The sequence below is a fragment of the Microtus pennsylvanicus genome, chromosome 18, assembly GCF_037038515.1.
Source record: "Microtus pennsylvanicus isolate mMicPen1 chromosome 18, mMicPen1.hap1, whole genome shotgun sequence".
NCBI lineage: Eukaryota > Metazoa > Chordata > Mammalia > Rodentia > Cricetidae > Microtus > Microtus pennsylvanicus.
In genome coordinates, this window is record NC_134596.1 from 42,376,672 (window position 1) to 42,395,000 (window position 18,329).

Consider the following 18,329-nt stretch of genomic DNA (forward strand, 5'->3'; position numbering starts at 1 on the left):
GCCGGGACAGGGTCCAGGTGGCATTGCAGTCTCCAGCTGTGCATTTCCAGGCAGCAGCAAACATTTGTGACTGAATTTGCAAAGTTAAGTAATAGTTGTTTTCTGGTTTGGTTTGGTTTTGAATAGCATTTATTACTTTATTCCTATGAAAGCCAAAGGATTTTCACCACAGAAAACTAACAGTAGCCTTGGAGTTGATGGTCTTCCCAGATGTGTTTGGTTTGGTCTGCACATCATTTCAAAGTGACAGATGAGTTGCTCATCTCTTGATAAAAACAAGGAAGGTCTGGCAACACTGACTGGGATTTCTGCTTGGCAGCAGTTGGGGAGGGCTGAGTAGGAGCCGCCCCTGCAGGCACGCGTATGCTCACATACATTTGTCTCTCTGGCGTTCAGCTTCCTTCACCCACTCCACTCCCACAGCCTGCCCAGCTCCTGTAAAGACCTGGATTTGCAATGCTTGGCCACTTATGCAGGTTTATGCAAGGTTTGACCTTAGACTCTGACAAAGACTTAAAGATACAGATGATAAACACCCCGTGTGTGTGTGTGTGTGTGTGTGTGTGTGTGTGTGTGTGTTGCTAAGGATCGAGCTCATGCTGGGCAAGTACTCTACTGCCTTCAGCTCATCTTTATCTTCCCTGAAGGCTGCAAGCTCTTTAACTTCCTGTTTCCTGAGTGACAGGTGATAAACTTAACTGTAATCAGGGACAGTCCCTCTTTTGAGGAATTATTCTGAAGACAGTAACAAGTTGATTTTTTAAAAAAGCCCAAGTCAGACCGTGGAGGCAGAACTATTTTCACTTCCCAATTTCTGTCGGTATACATGCATGTACATACATTTCTATCTGTATACATGCACATACATACATATAGAGCCAACAGGAAGTGAAAGGTTATTTCCCTTGTGTTCTTCTTATTCCTTGAGTGGTAAGAAATGAGCCAATCAGGCTATATGAAATGTCTTCCTATCACAGCTGTCCCAGGGAGCCTTCCTGCCCTGTCCCTTCCTGCTGATCACTCCCAGAGAGAGTAAGGCTGCCCTTCTTTCTCGTTCTCTCCTCCTTTAACCTGTTCTGCCCTCCTGGTGATAACATAGCTGAGCCTTTCTCGTCCTGTTAGAAAATGACCAATGTATGCTAGCCAGGCGCTGGTTACACCCCTAAGCCCATCCACAAGCGTTTTCTCATTTGGTCATCCAGACGGTTCCATAGACGAGGTCCACTTACTGTCTACATTTCACAGAGGGAGAAACTGAGGCAGTGCGGTGAAATGTTAGATAACTTGTGTCCAAAGTCATGAGGTAATTGTTCTCACAAGCGTTTGAACCATCCAGAGTCCATGCTCTGTAGTGGCTGCCCTCTGAGGCTGGGGCTAGAGTAAAAGCATTGCCTCTGTGCACTCTGTAAGCTGGAGAGCACATCCCTTGGATCCCCCACACCCTCACTCCCGAATACCCGCCCTATTGGCGGCTTTCTCTCGACTATGCTGCTGCTTGCCTCTGTCCTCCCTTTCGCAGCTGAGGTCTTTGGAAACTCTGCTTGTGTTTTCCTCTTGCATAGCCTCCCTTTCTCCACACTTCCTACATCAGTACTTAGTTCTGCCCTTTCCTGGAAGTGGACTGCTATTTCCTCAAGGCCTGTTTGAGATGGTCCCCTTCCCTGACCTCCCAGCTCCTCCTCTCAGATGCTCTCCTGGGCTTTGTCGTCCCTTGGTTTACCTGACAGCTCCCTGGGCCTCCTCCACCTTCCTGTTTACCTCTCTACAGTTGGTTTCTGGTCTTGTTTCTGTTTCTGGTTTTTGTTTCTGTGTTTCGCCTTCCCTCCTTTTCTCCCCTGCCTTCTGCGTTTATCTTTATCTTTGTTTGGTTCCACTAGTTTGGTACAGTGCTCCCTACCAGTGTTCCCCATTGCCAGGCTCATTCACCGGACGATTTTGTCTGGCCTCCCTTTCCCAAGCGCAGCTCAGGCATGGTTTGTGTTCAGCCCAACTGTTGACTCTGTCTCCCAGTCACTGAATGCCCAGGACAAAGTGTGAAACCACGGTCTCCCTGCCCCTCAGCAAACACCCTTCAGAAGCAGGCACTATCTTCCTGTTGAACCTTACTGTATCAAAGAGTTCCAAATGCACAGCCTTTTTCTTCCTGGGTCCCGACCATTCCCTCCTCATGATGCCCTTGCTCCTGTGGCTCTTTCTGTTTGAACGGAATAGTGATAGTTTGTTTATGATCTAACAAAGTATGACCAGTCAGTGGTGGCACAGACCTTTAATCCCAGCAGCCACACTAGTGAGCCATAGAGGCCGGGCAGTGGTGGGTTATACCATTAATACTAGTTCGAGAGAGGAGTATGAGGTGGGATGAGACGGGAACATGCTCTCTTTTCAGTCTGAAGATTGGGTAGAGGTAAGAGCTCTCTAGTGACTTGGCTGCTTTGCTTCTCTGATCTTCAGCTCAAAGCCCAATGTCCATTTCTGGATTTTTATTATTCTTGCTACATCACTGTTGATTCCCCCCCCCCCCATTTCCATCAGTAAATTCGGTTTACCCCTCAGACCAGATTTATCTAGTCCAAACTTGGTCTGTTCATCATGTAAGCCCCTTTCTCTGAACTCTGTTAGAACAAAAACAGCAGCCCCCTTCATTCAGTCCACCCATTCCTGTTAAGGTGGGAGCGTTGCCCCATAGGCAAAGACAGTGGGACTCAGGAGTAGAGGAACACACTTAGTCACACAGCAAGGAAAGACAAAGTCAGAATTCAAACCAGGTCTGTGTGAGCCTAACTTAGTGTCCTGCTGAGTTAGGACTGGTTTGAACCAGAAAGCCCCACTCCTGCCTCCCTGCTCTGTTCACGGCAGCCCCATTGCTGAGGCAGAGGGGTCCTCAGAGGTCTTGGTGGCTCAGGAATGGCACTGGGGAGGGCTCCCCTGTACCTTTTCACTCTTCTGACTCCTGGCTGTCCTTGCTGTCTCTCAGGGAGATGGTGTCTTCAGGGATGTACAAAATGGACAATGGCAAGCCTTACCTCAACAACTGCTTTCCAGCCAAAAGTCTCCTCCGGACACCGGAAGAAGGTGAGATGAATCCTCTGGTGACTGCCCTTCTCCACACCCAGCTCCTGCCTTGCACGGTTTTCTCGTTTTCTTGTTTTTGCCTGTGCCACTCAGTCCTGTCCCCTCTCATCCCGCCTTCTGCAGCAGCCCCATCGGGCCTTGTGCAGTGTGCTCTTAACCACAGTGCCATAGCCCAGCGGCCTCTCTTTGCTGACCCCTGTAGAAGGACCTGTCATTCACAGCCTAACCTACACTCAGTCTCTGCCACAGCCCCTTTTCTTTATTTATGTTCCTTCCTTTTATGGGGTGCTCTTTTCACAAAGCTTTTGGATTTGTCTGGAATATTCAGCTTCCATTCCAAAGTTAGCCAAGTCTTCAAATCCACGAAGCCCTATTCTTCTCCCACTTTTTTCAACAAACCATCCTATGACCCCTTAGTCTGCTATGTATCTGTCTCCCATTTTTCCCGATTAGATGACTAATCATTCTCTGGTCAGCTCCTAAATGAAACCACTAAATCTTTCTGGTAGTTTTTCAGACATCCATCTAGTTAGCATGAACTCTAGCCATAAAATTATTTTCATTGCTGTTTCATAACTATAATTTCATAAATATCTGACATGCAGGTTATCTGATAGGTGACCCCTGTGAAAAGGTCAGTCAAACCCCAAAAGGGTTGTGACCCACAGGTTGAGAACCACTGCTCCAAGCACCTTTCAATGTGGATTTCTGCTTTCTCTTGCTCAATCTCTCCTCCGCCCCCTCACACACAGAGACAGAGACAGAGGGGGACGGGAGAAGTATACATACTCACTGAAAGCAGGGAGGTGTCAGCAGTGAAGAATATACTTGTTGCCTGGACCTTGGTTTCTAAATACCATTTTCCAAAGAGAGGAGTAAGACCTCTCCAGAGAAATAGATGTCCACAGGTCTGAGGTAAGGGAAAAAAAATTCAGATTGGGCCTTGAACATCTTGTGGTACCAGAAAGTAAAGAAGTGCTCAGAAAAACATTGAGGGCAAGCTGAAAGGACACAGCAGCCAGATAATGGAGCCAAATCTGGGACAGCCTACACAGAAAAGTAAATAATGGTAGGATTGGGTTGTAAACCATGCAATAAATATTCATGAGCTCATAATGATATAAATAAACATTTAAGTCGATAAATAAGTGGGAGAGAAGAAACAGCTTTTCCTTGTGGTAAAAATCTCATTAATGAATACAGAAGACATGACGGGTATTTAATATCGCTGTTCAAATATCACAGTAATATTTTTTGCAGGTAAAACCTACTTATGATAATATGTCAGTCAGGATTCTTTAAAGAAGTAAGGCTAGTAGAAGATAAGTAGATGGATGAATAGATGGATAAATAGGTAGATAGATGGATGGATGGATGATAGATAGATACATACATGGATGGATGGATAGATGATAGATGGATACATGGATGGATGGAAAGATGGATAGATGGATGGATGGTAGATAGATAGATACATAGATACGTAGATAGATGATGGATGGATGGATAGATAGATAGATAGACAGACAGACAGATGAGCAAGTGGGTAGATAGAATAGGAATTGGCTTATGTAACTTTAGAGGCTGAGGTAACCCCTGGGGAAGAGCTAATTCTGAAGTGGGATTTTTATTTTGTTTGGTTTCCTGATGGTGAATATGAAGTCCAGTGCTTTGCACAAGTGGGCAATGTTCTACCACTGAGCTACATCCCAGCCCATTTATTTATTTATTTTTAAGATTTATTTATTTGTTATATATACAACATGTTTGCCTGCACACCAAAGGAAGGCATCAGATCTCATTACAGATGGTTGTGAGGCATCATGTGGTTGCTAGGAATTGAACTCAGGACCTCCAGAAAATCAGTCAATGCTCTTAATCTCTGAGCCATCTCTCCAGCTCCTATGTATTTATTTTTTTAAGCAGCGTCTCTCTAGGTAGCGCTGGCTGTCCTGGAACTCAGGAAAGGTTGGCCTTGAACTGCTGAGCTCTACCAGCTTCTCTGTTTCTGGAATGGAATGCTGGAATTAAAGGCACGTGCCACCACGCCTCACCTGCTCCTCTACCCCATTGTAGTCTTTCTTGAAGCAGGACTTCTTTTTCCTCTCAAAAGTCTGGTTTTTTTTTAAATATATATATATTTATTTATTTATTTATTTATTTATTTATTTATTTATTTATTATGCATACAATATTCTGTCTGTGTGTATGTCTGCAGGCCAGAAGAGGGCGCCAGACCTCATTACAGATGGTTGTGAGCCACCATGTGGTTGCTGGGAATTGAACTCAGGACCTTAGGGAGAGCAGGCAATGCTCTTAACCTCTGAGCCATCTCTTGGCTCAGCCGTTAAAGGCTAGGCTCACGACCGAAAAGTCTGTTTTTGATCCGTAAGTGTTTGAGCTAACCAAGGGAGGAAGGGCCCCCTTTACCATCAAGTACCTTTCTCACCAACATCACCTCATCAAGACACTAACTAAATACAAAATACGGTCACAGCAACGAGTGTCTGAACAGTTGCATAGCCCAGTAAAGCTGACACATAGCAATCTGGAATGCTAGGGAAAAATGGATGGGAGTATGAGAAACATCTGGATGGGAGTATGAGAAACAAGACTTCTAAAGAACTTCCCAGGTGTAGTTACTAATAACAAAGGTAAAAATGGGAACTTCTCAGTAGTGAAATTGAGCAGACCCCACTTTGAATCAAAATCAGCATTGTAGGACTGGGAGAGGTAGCTCAACAGGAAAAGCCACTTGCAGCAAGCATGGGGACCCATCCCAGCATCCATGTAAAAGCTGGGTGTGGCCATATATGCCTGTCACCTCAGAAGTGGGGGCAAAGACAGGAAGATTGCTGGGGTTTGCTGGCCAGCACACGTAAGATGTCGGGTTCTGGTTCAACCAGAAGCACTGTTTGAAGGGAACAAGATAGTGACAGAGAAACCTAACATGTTCTTCTGGCTTCTGCATATACAACTGCACACATGCACTCAAACATCATACATGTGTATACCATATACACATCAAATAAACATTGTAATGTCAGTGTGCTGTATAATAGTACACTCCTAAAACCCCAGCACTCGGGAGGCCGGGGCAGGAGGACTGTGAGTTTCGGGGCAGCCTGGTCTGCATAGTGAGAACCTGTTCCCGAAACAGGTTACCACCACCAGAAATAAAGCGCAATGACCCCAGGAGTTCTCTGAAATGATACACAGAGAAAGGCACAGCTTGCTTTTGTGGTAGCTTGCCAAGTTCAAAGCCTCTGTCTGAACATGGGACTACATCAGACAAGCTCACACATGGGTGATTTTTTTAAATTTAAATACTTTAATATTCAGTGTTTCACTGACGAGTACTCCTCACAAGTGTCAAGTCTGCAGAAGGGAAAAGAGTGGAGAACCATCTCACCAGTGGGAGCAGACTAAGGAGCCATGCCAGCTGACTGTGATGTGAGATCCTGGCCTGGATCCTGGGACAGGAGGAGGGCTTAGTCAGGAAACTGGCTAACTTCAAAGACGGGCTAACATTAGTAGCTGGTGTTGCACCAATGCTAATTGCTCGATGTTCAGTAATTGTGTGGCTGTTATGTAATATGAGAACAAGATATTAGGGAAGCTGGGTAAAGGCTGCGGAGCAATTTACACCATTTCTGTAACTCTTCTGGAAGTCTAAAGTTATCTAAAAATGAAAAGTTATAAGAAAAACAAAGCAACAAGTCCCCCCTCTATCCCACCCCCTGGCTACTAAAGGCCCATACCATTATCAGGCTCCACCCCGTTTCAGCATTTCCATGGTCTGTCTCTCCTGACCCCCAGCCTCATTCACATTTCCATGGTCTGTCTCTCCTGATCCCCCAGCCTCATTCACACTTCCATGGTCTGTCTCTCCTGACCCCCAGCCTCATTCATATTTCCATGGTCTGTCTCTCCTGACCCCCAGCCTCATTCACACTTCCATGGTCTGTCTCTCCTGACCCCCAGCCTCATTCACACTTCCATGGTCTGTCTCTCCTGACCCCCAGCCTCATTCACACTGTCATGGTCTGTCTCTCCTGAACCCCAGCCTCATTCATATTTCCATGGTCTGTCTCTCCTGACCCCCAGCCTCATTCACATTTCCATGGTCTGTCTCTCCTGAACCCCAGCCTCATTCATATTTCCATGGTCTGTCTCTCCTGACCCCCAGCCTCATTCACACTGTCATGGTCTGTCTCTCCTGACCCCCAGCCTCATTCACACTTCCATGGTCTGTCTCTCCTGATCCCCAGCCTCATTCACACTTCTATGGTCTGTCTCTCCTGACCCCCAGCCTCATTCACACTGTCATGGTCTGTCTCTCCTGACCCCCAGCCTCATTCACACTTCCATGGTCTGTCTCCCCTGATCCCCAGCCTCATTCACACTGTCATGGTCTGTCTCTCCTGACCCCCAGCCTCATTCACACTGTCATGGTCTGTCTCTCCTGACCCCCAGCCTCATTCACACTGTCATGGTCTGTCTCTCCTGACCCCCAGCCTCATTCACACTGTCATGGTCTGTCTCTCCTGACCCCCAGCCTCATTCACACTGTCATGGTCTGTCTCTCCTGACCCCCAGCCTCATTCACACTGTCATGGTCTGTCTCTCCTGACCCCCAGCCTCATTCACATTTCCATGGTCTGTCTCTCCTGACCCCCAGCCTCATTCACACTTCCATGGTCTGTCTCTCCTGACCCCCAGCCTCATTCACACTGTCATGGTCTGTCTCTCCTGACCCCCAGCCTCATTCACACTTCCATGGTCTGTCTCTCCTGACCCCCAGCCTCATTCACACTGTCATGGTCTGTCTCTCCTGAACCCCAGCCTCATTCATATTTCCATGGTCTGTCTCTCCTGACCCCCAGCCTCATTCACATTTCCATGGTCTGTCTCTCCTGAACCCCAGCCTCATTCACACTGTCATGGTCTGTCTCTCCTGACCCCCAGCCTCATTCACACTGTCATGGTCTGTCTCTCCTGACCCCCAGCCTCATTCACACTTCCATGGTCTGTCTCTCCTGACCCCCAGCCTCATTCACACTTCCATGGTCTGTCTCTCCTGATCCCCAGCCTCATTCACACTTCTATGGTCTGTCTCTCCTGACCCCCAGCCTCATTCACACTGTCATGGTCTGTCTCTCCTGACCCCCAGCCTCATTCACACTTCCATGGTCTGTCTCCCCTGATCCCCAGCCTCATTCACACTGTCATGGTCTGTCTCTCCTGACCCCCAGCCTCATTCATATTTCCATGGTCTGTCTCTCCTGACCCCCAGCCTCATTCACACTGTCATGGTCTGTCTCTCCTGACCCCCAGCCTCATTCACACTGTCATGGTCTGTCTCTCCTGACCCCCAGCCTCATTCACACTGTCATGGTCTGTCTCTCCTGACCCCCAGCCTCATTCACACTGTCATGGTCTGTCTCCCCTGATCCCCAGCCTCATTCACACTGTCATGGTCTGTCTCTCCTGATCCCCAGCCTCATTCACATTTCCATGGTCTGTCTCTCCTGACCCCCCAGCCTCATTCACATTGACCTCCTGGCCTTTCCTCTTGACCACTTTGAGTTTTCACACCAACTCCGACTGCTATCGCCAGGAGTCAGGGATACAACACGAGAGTCGAGGAACAAAGTCTATGCCCTGGTGGGGAAGCCTTACCAAACTGCCTGGTCCATGGCAGGAGTGGAAAATCGTAGTTGAACTTTTTCTGTCCCACCTAACCAACTCCCAAACCACATGGAGACTTATTAATTATGGAAGTTTGACTGATAGCTTAGGCTTGTTTCTAACTAGCTCTTACAACTTAAATTAACCCAATTTTTTTTATTAATCCATGTTCTACCATGTGGCTTTTGCCTTTATCTCACTTTGTGTGTCCAACTTATTCCATGTGTGGCTGACTTCTTCCACATCTCCGTTCTTCTTCCCAGCGTCCTCTCTGTCCTGAAAATCCTGTCTAGCTATTGGCTGTTCAGCTATTTATTTATGTATTTATTTATTGGTTTTTCAAGACAGGGTTTCTCTGTGGTTTTGGAGCCTGTCCTGGAACTAGCTCTGTAGACCAGGCTGGTCTCGAACTCACAGAGATCTGCCTGCCTCTGCCTCCCGAGTGCTGGGATTAAAGGCGTGCGCCACCATCGCCCGGCTCAGCTATTTATTAAACCAATCTGAGTGACAAATCTTCAGAGTGTACAGAAAGATTATTCCACAACAGTTCTCCCTTTTTGTCTAAATAAAAAGGAAAGGGTTTTTTTTTTTTTTTTTTTTGGTTTTTCGAGACAGGGTTTCTCTGTGGTTTTGGAGCCTGTCCTGGAACTAGCTCTTGTAGACCAGGCTGGTCTCGAACTCACAGAGATCCTCCTGCCTCTGCCTCCCAAGTGCTGGGATTAAAGGCGTTTGCCACCACCGCCCGGCAAAAGGAAAGGTTTTTGACTCTAACATAATAAAGCTGTAGACAATAAGAACAATCATCAGTCAAGAATTGCATTTACAATGTTCAGTCCATTTGTATTTGGCATATTTGGAGAAAATACTCCATTTATTCTATCCTGATGAGCCCAAACCTCTGCACCTAATTTACCTTCTGTCATAAAGAAAACTATGACTGCCTAGTCTTCAATTCCATCACAGACCCCGAAGGGATAGAATATTACCTTAGTAAGCAGAAAGTGCAGAACAAGCAACTTCCAAACCTAAAAGAACAACAGAAACCACTTGCTGCCTGGACAGTCACCCAAGGTTGCTCTTCAATGCTGGGGTATCCATCTTTGGCCTGCATGCCTAGAATATCTGACAGACTTCTGTGAAGTAGGAATTTTTGAAGGACTTCCCTGTCCTTTCTTGGCAGTCGTTTCTCTGTGTCCTCTGGTTCAGCTTGGACTGCATACTATCAGCAATCGACGCAAGGGCAGTTTCTTGATTAAATGACTAACTTTTGCCATAAAGAAAGCAAATTCCATATGGAGGTTCTTTGATAACGTCATCCAATTTTGAAGTAGATTGGTGCCACCAGGAGCAGATGTGTGTCATTGTCAAGAAAAGCCTTATGTTATTAAAACATTTTAAATGCCATATTCTGTAGGTCTCTGAACTGTTTGAAATCATCTATCTATCTAAAATATACTTCTGTATGATCTTGAAAACATACCTCACGAGACTATAAGTTTGATATTTATGGATAACTATTATATTTATTATCCTAAATAGCTTTCAAATACTAAAACTATACATAATGTTTTTTAAATGTACTGTAGAGCTACAATATATTAAACAAAAATAAAAGCATGTATATATATAACAAGAATAACCTTAAATTTGAATCAATATACAAAATCTATACCAGGGGCTGGAGAGATGGCTCAGTGGTTAAGAGCACTGACTGCTCTTCCAGAGGTCCTGAGTTCAATTCCCAGCAACCACATGGTGGCTTACAGCCATCTATAATGAGACCTGGCGCCCCCTTCTGGCTTGTGGGCACACATGAAAGGAATGCTGTATACATAATAAATAAATATTTAAAAAAAAAAAAACAAAAAACAAAAAAGAACAAAATCTATACCAATGTAAAATATTTCAGACTAGTAGTTGCTCAAAAGAAGACCCAATAATCCACCCTTTAATCTCATCATTTTAATCCTATGTCCCCCCTTTTTCATCTGGTTGGCTTCTTCCCCATCTCCGTCCTTCTTCCCACTGTCCTCTCTGACAAATCTTCACAGTGTACACGAAGATTATCCCACAACAGGAAATGCTTCATGTGAGGCCAGAGCAGGCAGAGCTGGCAACAGTGGTCACATGTCAGTCCAGCCCTAGAGGAAGAACTAGGAACGGCGGCAGGCCAGAGCCAGTGGTCCCAGCCTGGGTCTCATAGCTGTGTGGTTCTGTGTCTTCTAGGCCTTTGATATTTCTGGGCATTTTTGTTTGTTTGTTTGTTTGTTTGTTGTTCTTCCCTCTGCCCAGACTGTCTTGGTTTCAATCCTCTTCTAATGAATTTCCTCTGCTCGCTAGATCTGTGTCACGCTGGTAGGTTCTCTGGGCTTCCTCGGCACCTCAGGTGTCATTGAACTTTTGTGGGTCAGGGCTTCTGTCACATTTGTTCCCATAACCTCCATACACATCCAAACAGAGGTTTTGTGGGTTCGCTAGATCATTCATTTAGGCACAGTGGTGAGCTCTGGGCCGGCCACGGGGACATGAAGATGAGTGAGTCAGGCAAGGCCCCTGCTGTCCAGAGATTCTATCCCAGCGGGGAATGTAGACAACAAATGAGTAAATAATAGTATGATTACAGATCACAGTTAATGCCATGGGTCGGTTAATCACTAATGTGAGAGAGAGCAGATTATAGAATGTCATCATGATTTTTAAATGAACTTACTATGAATTCATAATCTTTATTTTTTTCTGATACAGAGTCCCATGTAACCCAGGCTGACCTCAGATTTGCTAGATAGCCAAGGATGACCTTGGACTTGTGGTCCTCCTGCTTCCCCCTCCTTGAGTAATGAGATTACAGGTGTTACTCAACCATAACCAGCTTTATACAGTGCTGGGGTTGAACCGAGGTCTCCATGCACGGTAGGCGAACAGTTGGCCAACTCTTGAGTTACATCCCCAGCCCTTGTATTCTTTTTGCTGTAGCATGGAATCCAGGTCACACATAGGTCTTACCTAAGAGATGGTCAGTGGGAGAGTAACTGGCTAGCACCCGAGAGAGTAGTCCTCTATATGGAGGGGGTCCGGGAGGACGTCACATAACAGGAAGTGTCCAGTTTTTTCTCTTCAGTGAGCCGTAGACTTAGGAGGCACACACTTGGAGATAAACGAAGGGGCTGGGCAGCCATCCCTTCTTGTTCTTTGTAAGCATTTTCATCTGTAGCATATGTGTCACTGAGCTTAGTGGCTGCTTAAATGAGACACGTACACAGATACCCTCCGGTGGTGGTGAGGAACTGGGAGATACTGGGGGGTTAGTATGAAAGATCAATATCCATGTTCACGCCCTCGGCTTCAGAGAAGGTTGGCCCTTCTCACCGGTCCATTCTTCCCCACAGGCCGAGGACACTGGTTAGTGGCTCGGAAAGGCAGCATGAAGAAGGGTGTGGCTAAGGCATCCACTGAAGGCCAGGAGAACCTGAAGAAGGTTTCTTTCGAGACTGGGTTGAAGAAAGTGTCTCGGCGGGATAACCAGGCAGACAGTCTTGGACATGGACATGTCTTGGACCGAGCTTTTCTGGTGAGAGTAAATGCATTCCGGAGTATCTAGTGACATCAGCTAAGGGAGGGGAAGGGAGGAATGAGGACTGCCCTGCCCTGCCCTGCCCTTATCTGGCTAGAGACAAGGACTTGTCTTGCCCTGGTACCACTACTCCTATCCCACACCAAGCTATCAGAGCGATGATGCCAAACTGAATGTGGCCAGTGACAAAAGAACCCTGGGAATTTCCTTTAACATGTAAAGCTTTTACATACGCACCTGTGAGACAGACCCGATGTCGCATCCTTATTGTATTGTTGCCACCTGTAGACAGGAAAAAAGAGGTCCCCTGTACAGCCAGCAAGTGACTGGGTCAGGATTAGAGCCCTGATCTACTGATTCTAAACCCTGTACCTTTGTATTATGTAAAATGCCCAGATGCAGTGGCTCACACCTTTAATCCCTGTACTTGGGAGGCAGAGACAGGTGAATCTCTGTGAATCTACTTAGTGAGGCCCTGGCTCCTGAAGAAAAAAGTTATCATATGAAGTGCAAAGTCTTATGTGAGTTGGAAAAGAAAGAGTGTTTCAGAAATGAAGGATAAACTAAGGATCCCATGACAGCACTGAGGAGGAGCAAGAGATCTCTGTGTGCCATGCTGTGTACTGCCCTGAGGTGGGAGCCAGTGGGACAGGAGTGTCCTGTTCTCCCCCAGCCTTGGTTCTCTGGTTTTAGCATCTGCCTGGAAGCAGAAGGAGCTCATGGTGTTACTCCAGCCAGGCCTGAGGCAGTTTCTCTGAAGAGAGCTGGGTGCTGGGTTGGAGACCAGCCAGGAAGTTTCACATCTGTTCTACGCAGCGCTTCAGTAGCTTGGCAAAGAAAGATGGATTTTGTAGATTAATATTGATGGGTAGTGTGGTTCTCATTGCTCCCTTGTTTCCACATTCTGCTCGTGTATCTCAGAGATTACAAGAGGTCATGCTTGGCTCTGTGTTCCCTTGTTGAGCAGGGAAAGGTTTTTGCAGAGCCTGTTAGGTTTGTTTGACTGTTACGACCACTGCTCAGTGCAGAGTCCAGAGTCCAGGATACTGATGACTGTGAGGACTGAAACAGCAGGACTGAAGGGGGACAGGTCACGTCACTCCACAGTGTCCTCCCCCCACTCATTTCCAAATAAAGCTGACCTTGCATATCCACTATTCCTTACCCACAGATTCAAACAACCACAAACTGAAATGTTTGTGAAAAATAAAGCAAAATTTATTTTTATCTGTACTACACATGTGCATACTTTTATATTACTGTTCCCTAAACCATATGATCTAACAATTATTTACATATTATTTGTACTGAATTAGGTACTATCAATAACCCAGTTATGGTTTGAAGTAAATAGGAGGAAATACATAGATTGTTAACAAGTATGACACTGTTTTAAATGAGGGACTAGAGGCCTAGAGAGATGGTTGAGAGCATTGGCTGCTCTTCCAGAGGACCTAGGTTCAATTCTCAGCAGACACATAGAAGTTTAAGACATCTGTAACTCCATTTTCAGGGGATACAAAACCCTCTGCTTGTTTCCACAGGGATCAGGCATATAGGTGGTGCACATACATACATGTAGGCATACAGGTGGTGCACACACATACATGTAGGCATACAGGTGGTGCACACACATACATGTAGGCATACAGGTGGTGCACACACATACATGTAGGCATACAGGTGGTGCACACACATACATGTAGGCATACAGGTGGTGCACACACATACATGTAGGCATACAGGTGGTGCACACACATACATGTAGGCAAGCATCCAGATATAAAGTTAACTTTTAAAATTCTGAGGTACTCGACTGTTCCTGTTCTCACATCCTAGCTCTTCCATCAGTTGTGAGAGGATCATTGTACTGGCCAGGTTTGCTACCTGCATTGCTGCTTTAAGTAGAAGCAGCAATGAGAATGTTTTTCAGAGTAACGGGATCTCCACACTGCCTCTCAGTTCACTGGCCCCTCAGGTTGTATTATTCAATGACCCCCATATCCCCAAATACGTCATTTTGGTTAATAGTACCTCTGTGTTGTCACTAATTAACCAGTCACCAAACTTGCAACCTGGGGTTCTACTTTATACTCTGCCCATACCCCCACCTTTAACCACTTCAAGAACGTCTATTAAACAGACATCGAGTCTACGTTCCTCTCATCTCTTCTGCTACAACGCTTAACCCAGCCACTGTCATCTCTTACTAACCATGTAACTCCCGAACTAGTTCAGACCAATTAGAAAGCTTTCCTCTCAGGTCATCCCAATGGCTCAGTGTGTAAAATGCTCGCTGTACAAAGCCCGACAACCCGAGTTCAGCCCCCAGGAGAGAAGGTGGAAGAAGAGAACCACTCCCAAATGTTGTCCTCTGACAACATGTACAACATGGTATGTGCACACATGCACACATCCCCAGATGCTGCTGCTGCTAGTAATAATAATAAAACTAAATAAAATCTAGAATGGTTTTATTTCACACAGAAGCCTGGGGCATTGCTTGGGATCCATTACATGATGGTTATGTAACATAACGTCTTCCAAGGCTCAGCGCCCTTCCATCTTTCTGCTCCGCCATCCTCAGCATGCTGGCTTGTCCTCCAGGCCTGTCTCCCTCCATTATTCCGAAATGACTGCAGCAATTCTGGGCATCTTACACACACACAGGACAACATCCCGAGGCAGAGAAGGGTTTGCCCCCTACCGTGCTTGTCTTTAGAAGAAAAGGCCTCCCCCCTAAACTGGTCACCCACTCCTCCCCTCAGCAGCCAACATCTTATTGGCATGACCCACATACCCAGTGTCAGTTGGAGGAACAAGACCTTGACAGTTGGCTGGTTCAAGTTAAGGCTTGTTACAAGTTAGTTCTTGGTACAAATGAGGTTCCTGGAGCTGGAGCTTGGAACATGTCCACTTTAAGGGAGGAGAATGGCCTCAGTGTTCTCTAACAGGGAAGATGTAGACAAATGTTTACTGGAACTGTCATTAACAACTTCTGGTACAATGGTCTCTTCTGTCTTCTTATCTTTGCTTTTCTTTTTTCCTGGTTTTTCAAGACAGGGTTTCTCTGTAGTTTTGGAGCCTGTCCTGGAACTAGCTCTTGTAGACCAGGCTGGCCTCGAACTCACAGAAATCCATCTGCCTCTGCCTCCTGAGTGCTGGGATTAATGCTTGTGCCACCACCACCCAGCTTTGTCTTCTTATCCTTTCTAAGGAGGTCAGACATAGTGACTTTTATGAAACTTCTGTCAGCCACTACTTAATCCACACTCTTATTCAGCACCAATGTGGACCCGAATGGTCTCACGACTCCCTCTCTAGCCTTGTCTTGGCTTCCTCTCAAAAACATCGTGCAGCCTTCTGCCTGGGAGGCCTGCACACTCCCTACCCACTTACAGGATCATCTCCTGTTTGGCTCCTAGCCCTTGGCTGGAAAATTACTCCCTCAAGTAAATGTTTCCTCCTTCAGAGGCTGAGATTGGGGCCTCCTGTTTCCATACCCCCATGGAGTCTTGAACTTCTCCTTCAGAATAGTCATTACATTTCTAAGTACCTCATTTGACTTCCCATAAGTGAAGGTGTGGGTGGCTTCTGCAGCTTCCCCACTTAGCCTGTTTAGAGCCTCTTCAAAGCAGGCGCTATATGGATGGGCCATAATAGCTGGGACAAGGAACATTGAACTAGGAGATAATCTGAAGCTGATATCTGATCCAACTTTTTCATTATTTACAATGACATGCAGTAGGCAAAAATGCATAGTTTCATGATTCTAGATTTGAATCCAAATCATAGATCAATCATGTACTAACTATAGGGCCTCAGGCAAGGCACTTCTGTCTCTTAGCCTCATTGAAGGGGAAGTAAACCCTTTAACTAAAGTCATACTGAAAGAGAGAGGTAAACCCTGAACACAACTAATAAGTCATAAGATACACTATTCACATTAAAGAAGGGGTTCAGTTAGGATTGAACAAGAGCTTGTTACAGTCAGTTCATGGCCCAGAGGTGGTTCTCAGTTAATTCTTGGTGAATGAGCAAATGCACATGCAAAACAAATGACAGGTTTTATGAGCGTACCCAATGAGAAGACACTCAGCAGGAGTAGCTTAACCTATCATACTCCACTGGGACCTTGGGACTAAGTCTGTGTCCTCTGTTCCAGATGAAGCACCACCATGTAAGAAAGCCATCAGACCTTTGCACCGTGAATGTGAGCGGCATGAAGTTCTCCAAGGTGAGGCCAGCAGCAAAGGCATGACAGAGCCAGATGTGAGGGGGAGGAAGGGAGGGCAGACAAGCGCTCACCAGGCAGAAACAAATTCCAACTTTGCTTTAAATTTAGTGTTTGTATGAATTAGTAAAACTTACCTTATGAATCTGTTCTTGGGATTGAGAGCAAAGATGGTATGAACTGGCCAGGGAATTTGGGCAGACTGTAATTCCTTGTGTGGAGTTCCCATCCCACAAGCTCACCACCTTGTCGGGATAAATAAAGTCTTACAATGAGGTGGAATATATAAGAATGTATATGACACCATTGTTTGTAATGATGGAAAATTTGAGACAGACTAACCTTGTCATACACTCAAGCAAGGAATTGAAATGGATGAACTGGACCTATGTGTATCAACACAGATTAATCTCCAAAGTGTTATACGTATCTCAACATAAATCTCAAAATCATACTATTGAGTAAAAAGGCATATTGGACCATAAGTCTGTATGACTGTGAAGTTTTAAAGCATGTAAATCACCCTTTGCTTAGTTGATGGATATAAATGTGTTGTGTATGTAATACATGTAAAGATCAAGAGTAGAGATGAGGTGAGAGGTTTGGGGGCAGGCGGCACATGGAGAGTTGTAAGTCTTCTAATAGTTTCTTTCACATTTAAACAGCTAAGATTCAGCTCTTAAAACTGGGCCATGCCTGGCTACATCTTCAGAGATGGTTCTCTGTCCTTTTCGATACATTTGAAGTACTTCAGGGTAGAGGAAAATGAACAGAAAAGCCCCCCAGCCCTCCCCACATGACTGCTCCTGCACTCAGAATGTCTCTTAGTCCTTTAGGTGTCTGTCCTCTCAGCAGCTGCTCTGGTTTCCTGCGGAGCTCCCGGGCAGGGAACTAATCCTGTGTTTTTCTGGAATACTTTCTGACAGGCAAAGGAAAAGGACTTCAAGCATTTCACTTCTGTGATTTATATCAACGCCTCTGAAAACCTGCTGCCTCTAGGTGAGCGTCCTCCTGGCCAGAAAATCACTTGTGACAGGATCTGTCTGTCCATCCGTGATCAGCCTTTCATCTTGGGTGGAGCAGCCGGAGAGTAAGGGCCCCGGAGAGCACTCAGTCTGTACTCTGGTCCCACGCTGCCAAACTGGAGCCTGCTCCTCCACACACACAGATAACCCTCTCCTCCAACCTTGCAAACTCCAGCAAGAAAGGCTTTTAAATCTGTGCGTGCCCCTACCAGAGAGAAAGCATCTTGGTAATTCAGCAAATCCACAGTGACCCCTGCTGGTGTCAGAATGCGTGGCCTTTAGAAAGAACCGTGCCCAGTTTCTCTCTGGAGAGGAGAGTCGAGCTCAAACTCAGACCCAAAGCAGGGTGCATATAAGCAACGGTACAGGGAGGTCAGGAAAAACTATGCAAGCATACAAAGGGGGCTTTAGCCCATACCAGAGAGTCAGGAAAACTTAAGAAAAGAGCACCTAAGCTAAGATCAGAGGATAAACTGGGCTGGCCAGGCGGCTGAGGGTGAGTTAAAGCACCCGCTGCTGAACTCGGCGACCTGATGATGATCCCTGGGACTCACGTGGTAGACGAAGAAAACCATCTCCCGAAAAGTTGTCCTCTGATATCTGTGTGCACACATGCGTGTATGCGCACATATGCATGCACGTGTGCACAAACACACGCACACACATACACATGCATGCACATGTGCACAAACACGTACACACATACACACGCATGCATGCACATGTGCACAAACAC

General features: G+C 46.0%; 1 protein-coding gene across 2 annotated transcripts in view; it reads left to right on the forward strand.

Annotated features, from left to right (window-relative positions):
• The window catches only part of Xrra1 (X-ray radiation resistance associated 1), a 72,873-nt gene that overhangs the window by 5,292 nt on the left and 49,252 nt on the right, over positions 1 to 18,329 (forward strand). Inside the window, exons 3-6 of one of the 2 annotated variants that reach the window (XM_075952362.1) lie at positions 2,975 to 3,072; positions 12,150 to 12,331; positions 16,500 to 16,571; positions 17,495 to 17,567. In XM_075952362.1, the coding sequence (XP_075808477.1) occupies positions 2,979 to 3,072; positions 12,150 to 12,331; positions 16,500 to 16,571; positions 17,495 to 17,567 (421 nt within the window). In that variant the 5' untranslated portion in view covers positions 2,975 to 2,978. Of the gene's footprint in view, positions 1 to 2,974; positions 3,073 to 12,149; positions 12,332 to 16,499; positions 16,572 to 17,494; positions 17,568 to 18,329 lie in introns of those variants that run through there. The other variant, XM_075952363.1, reaches the window with a different exon arrangement.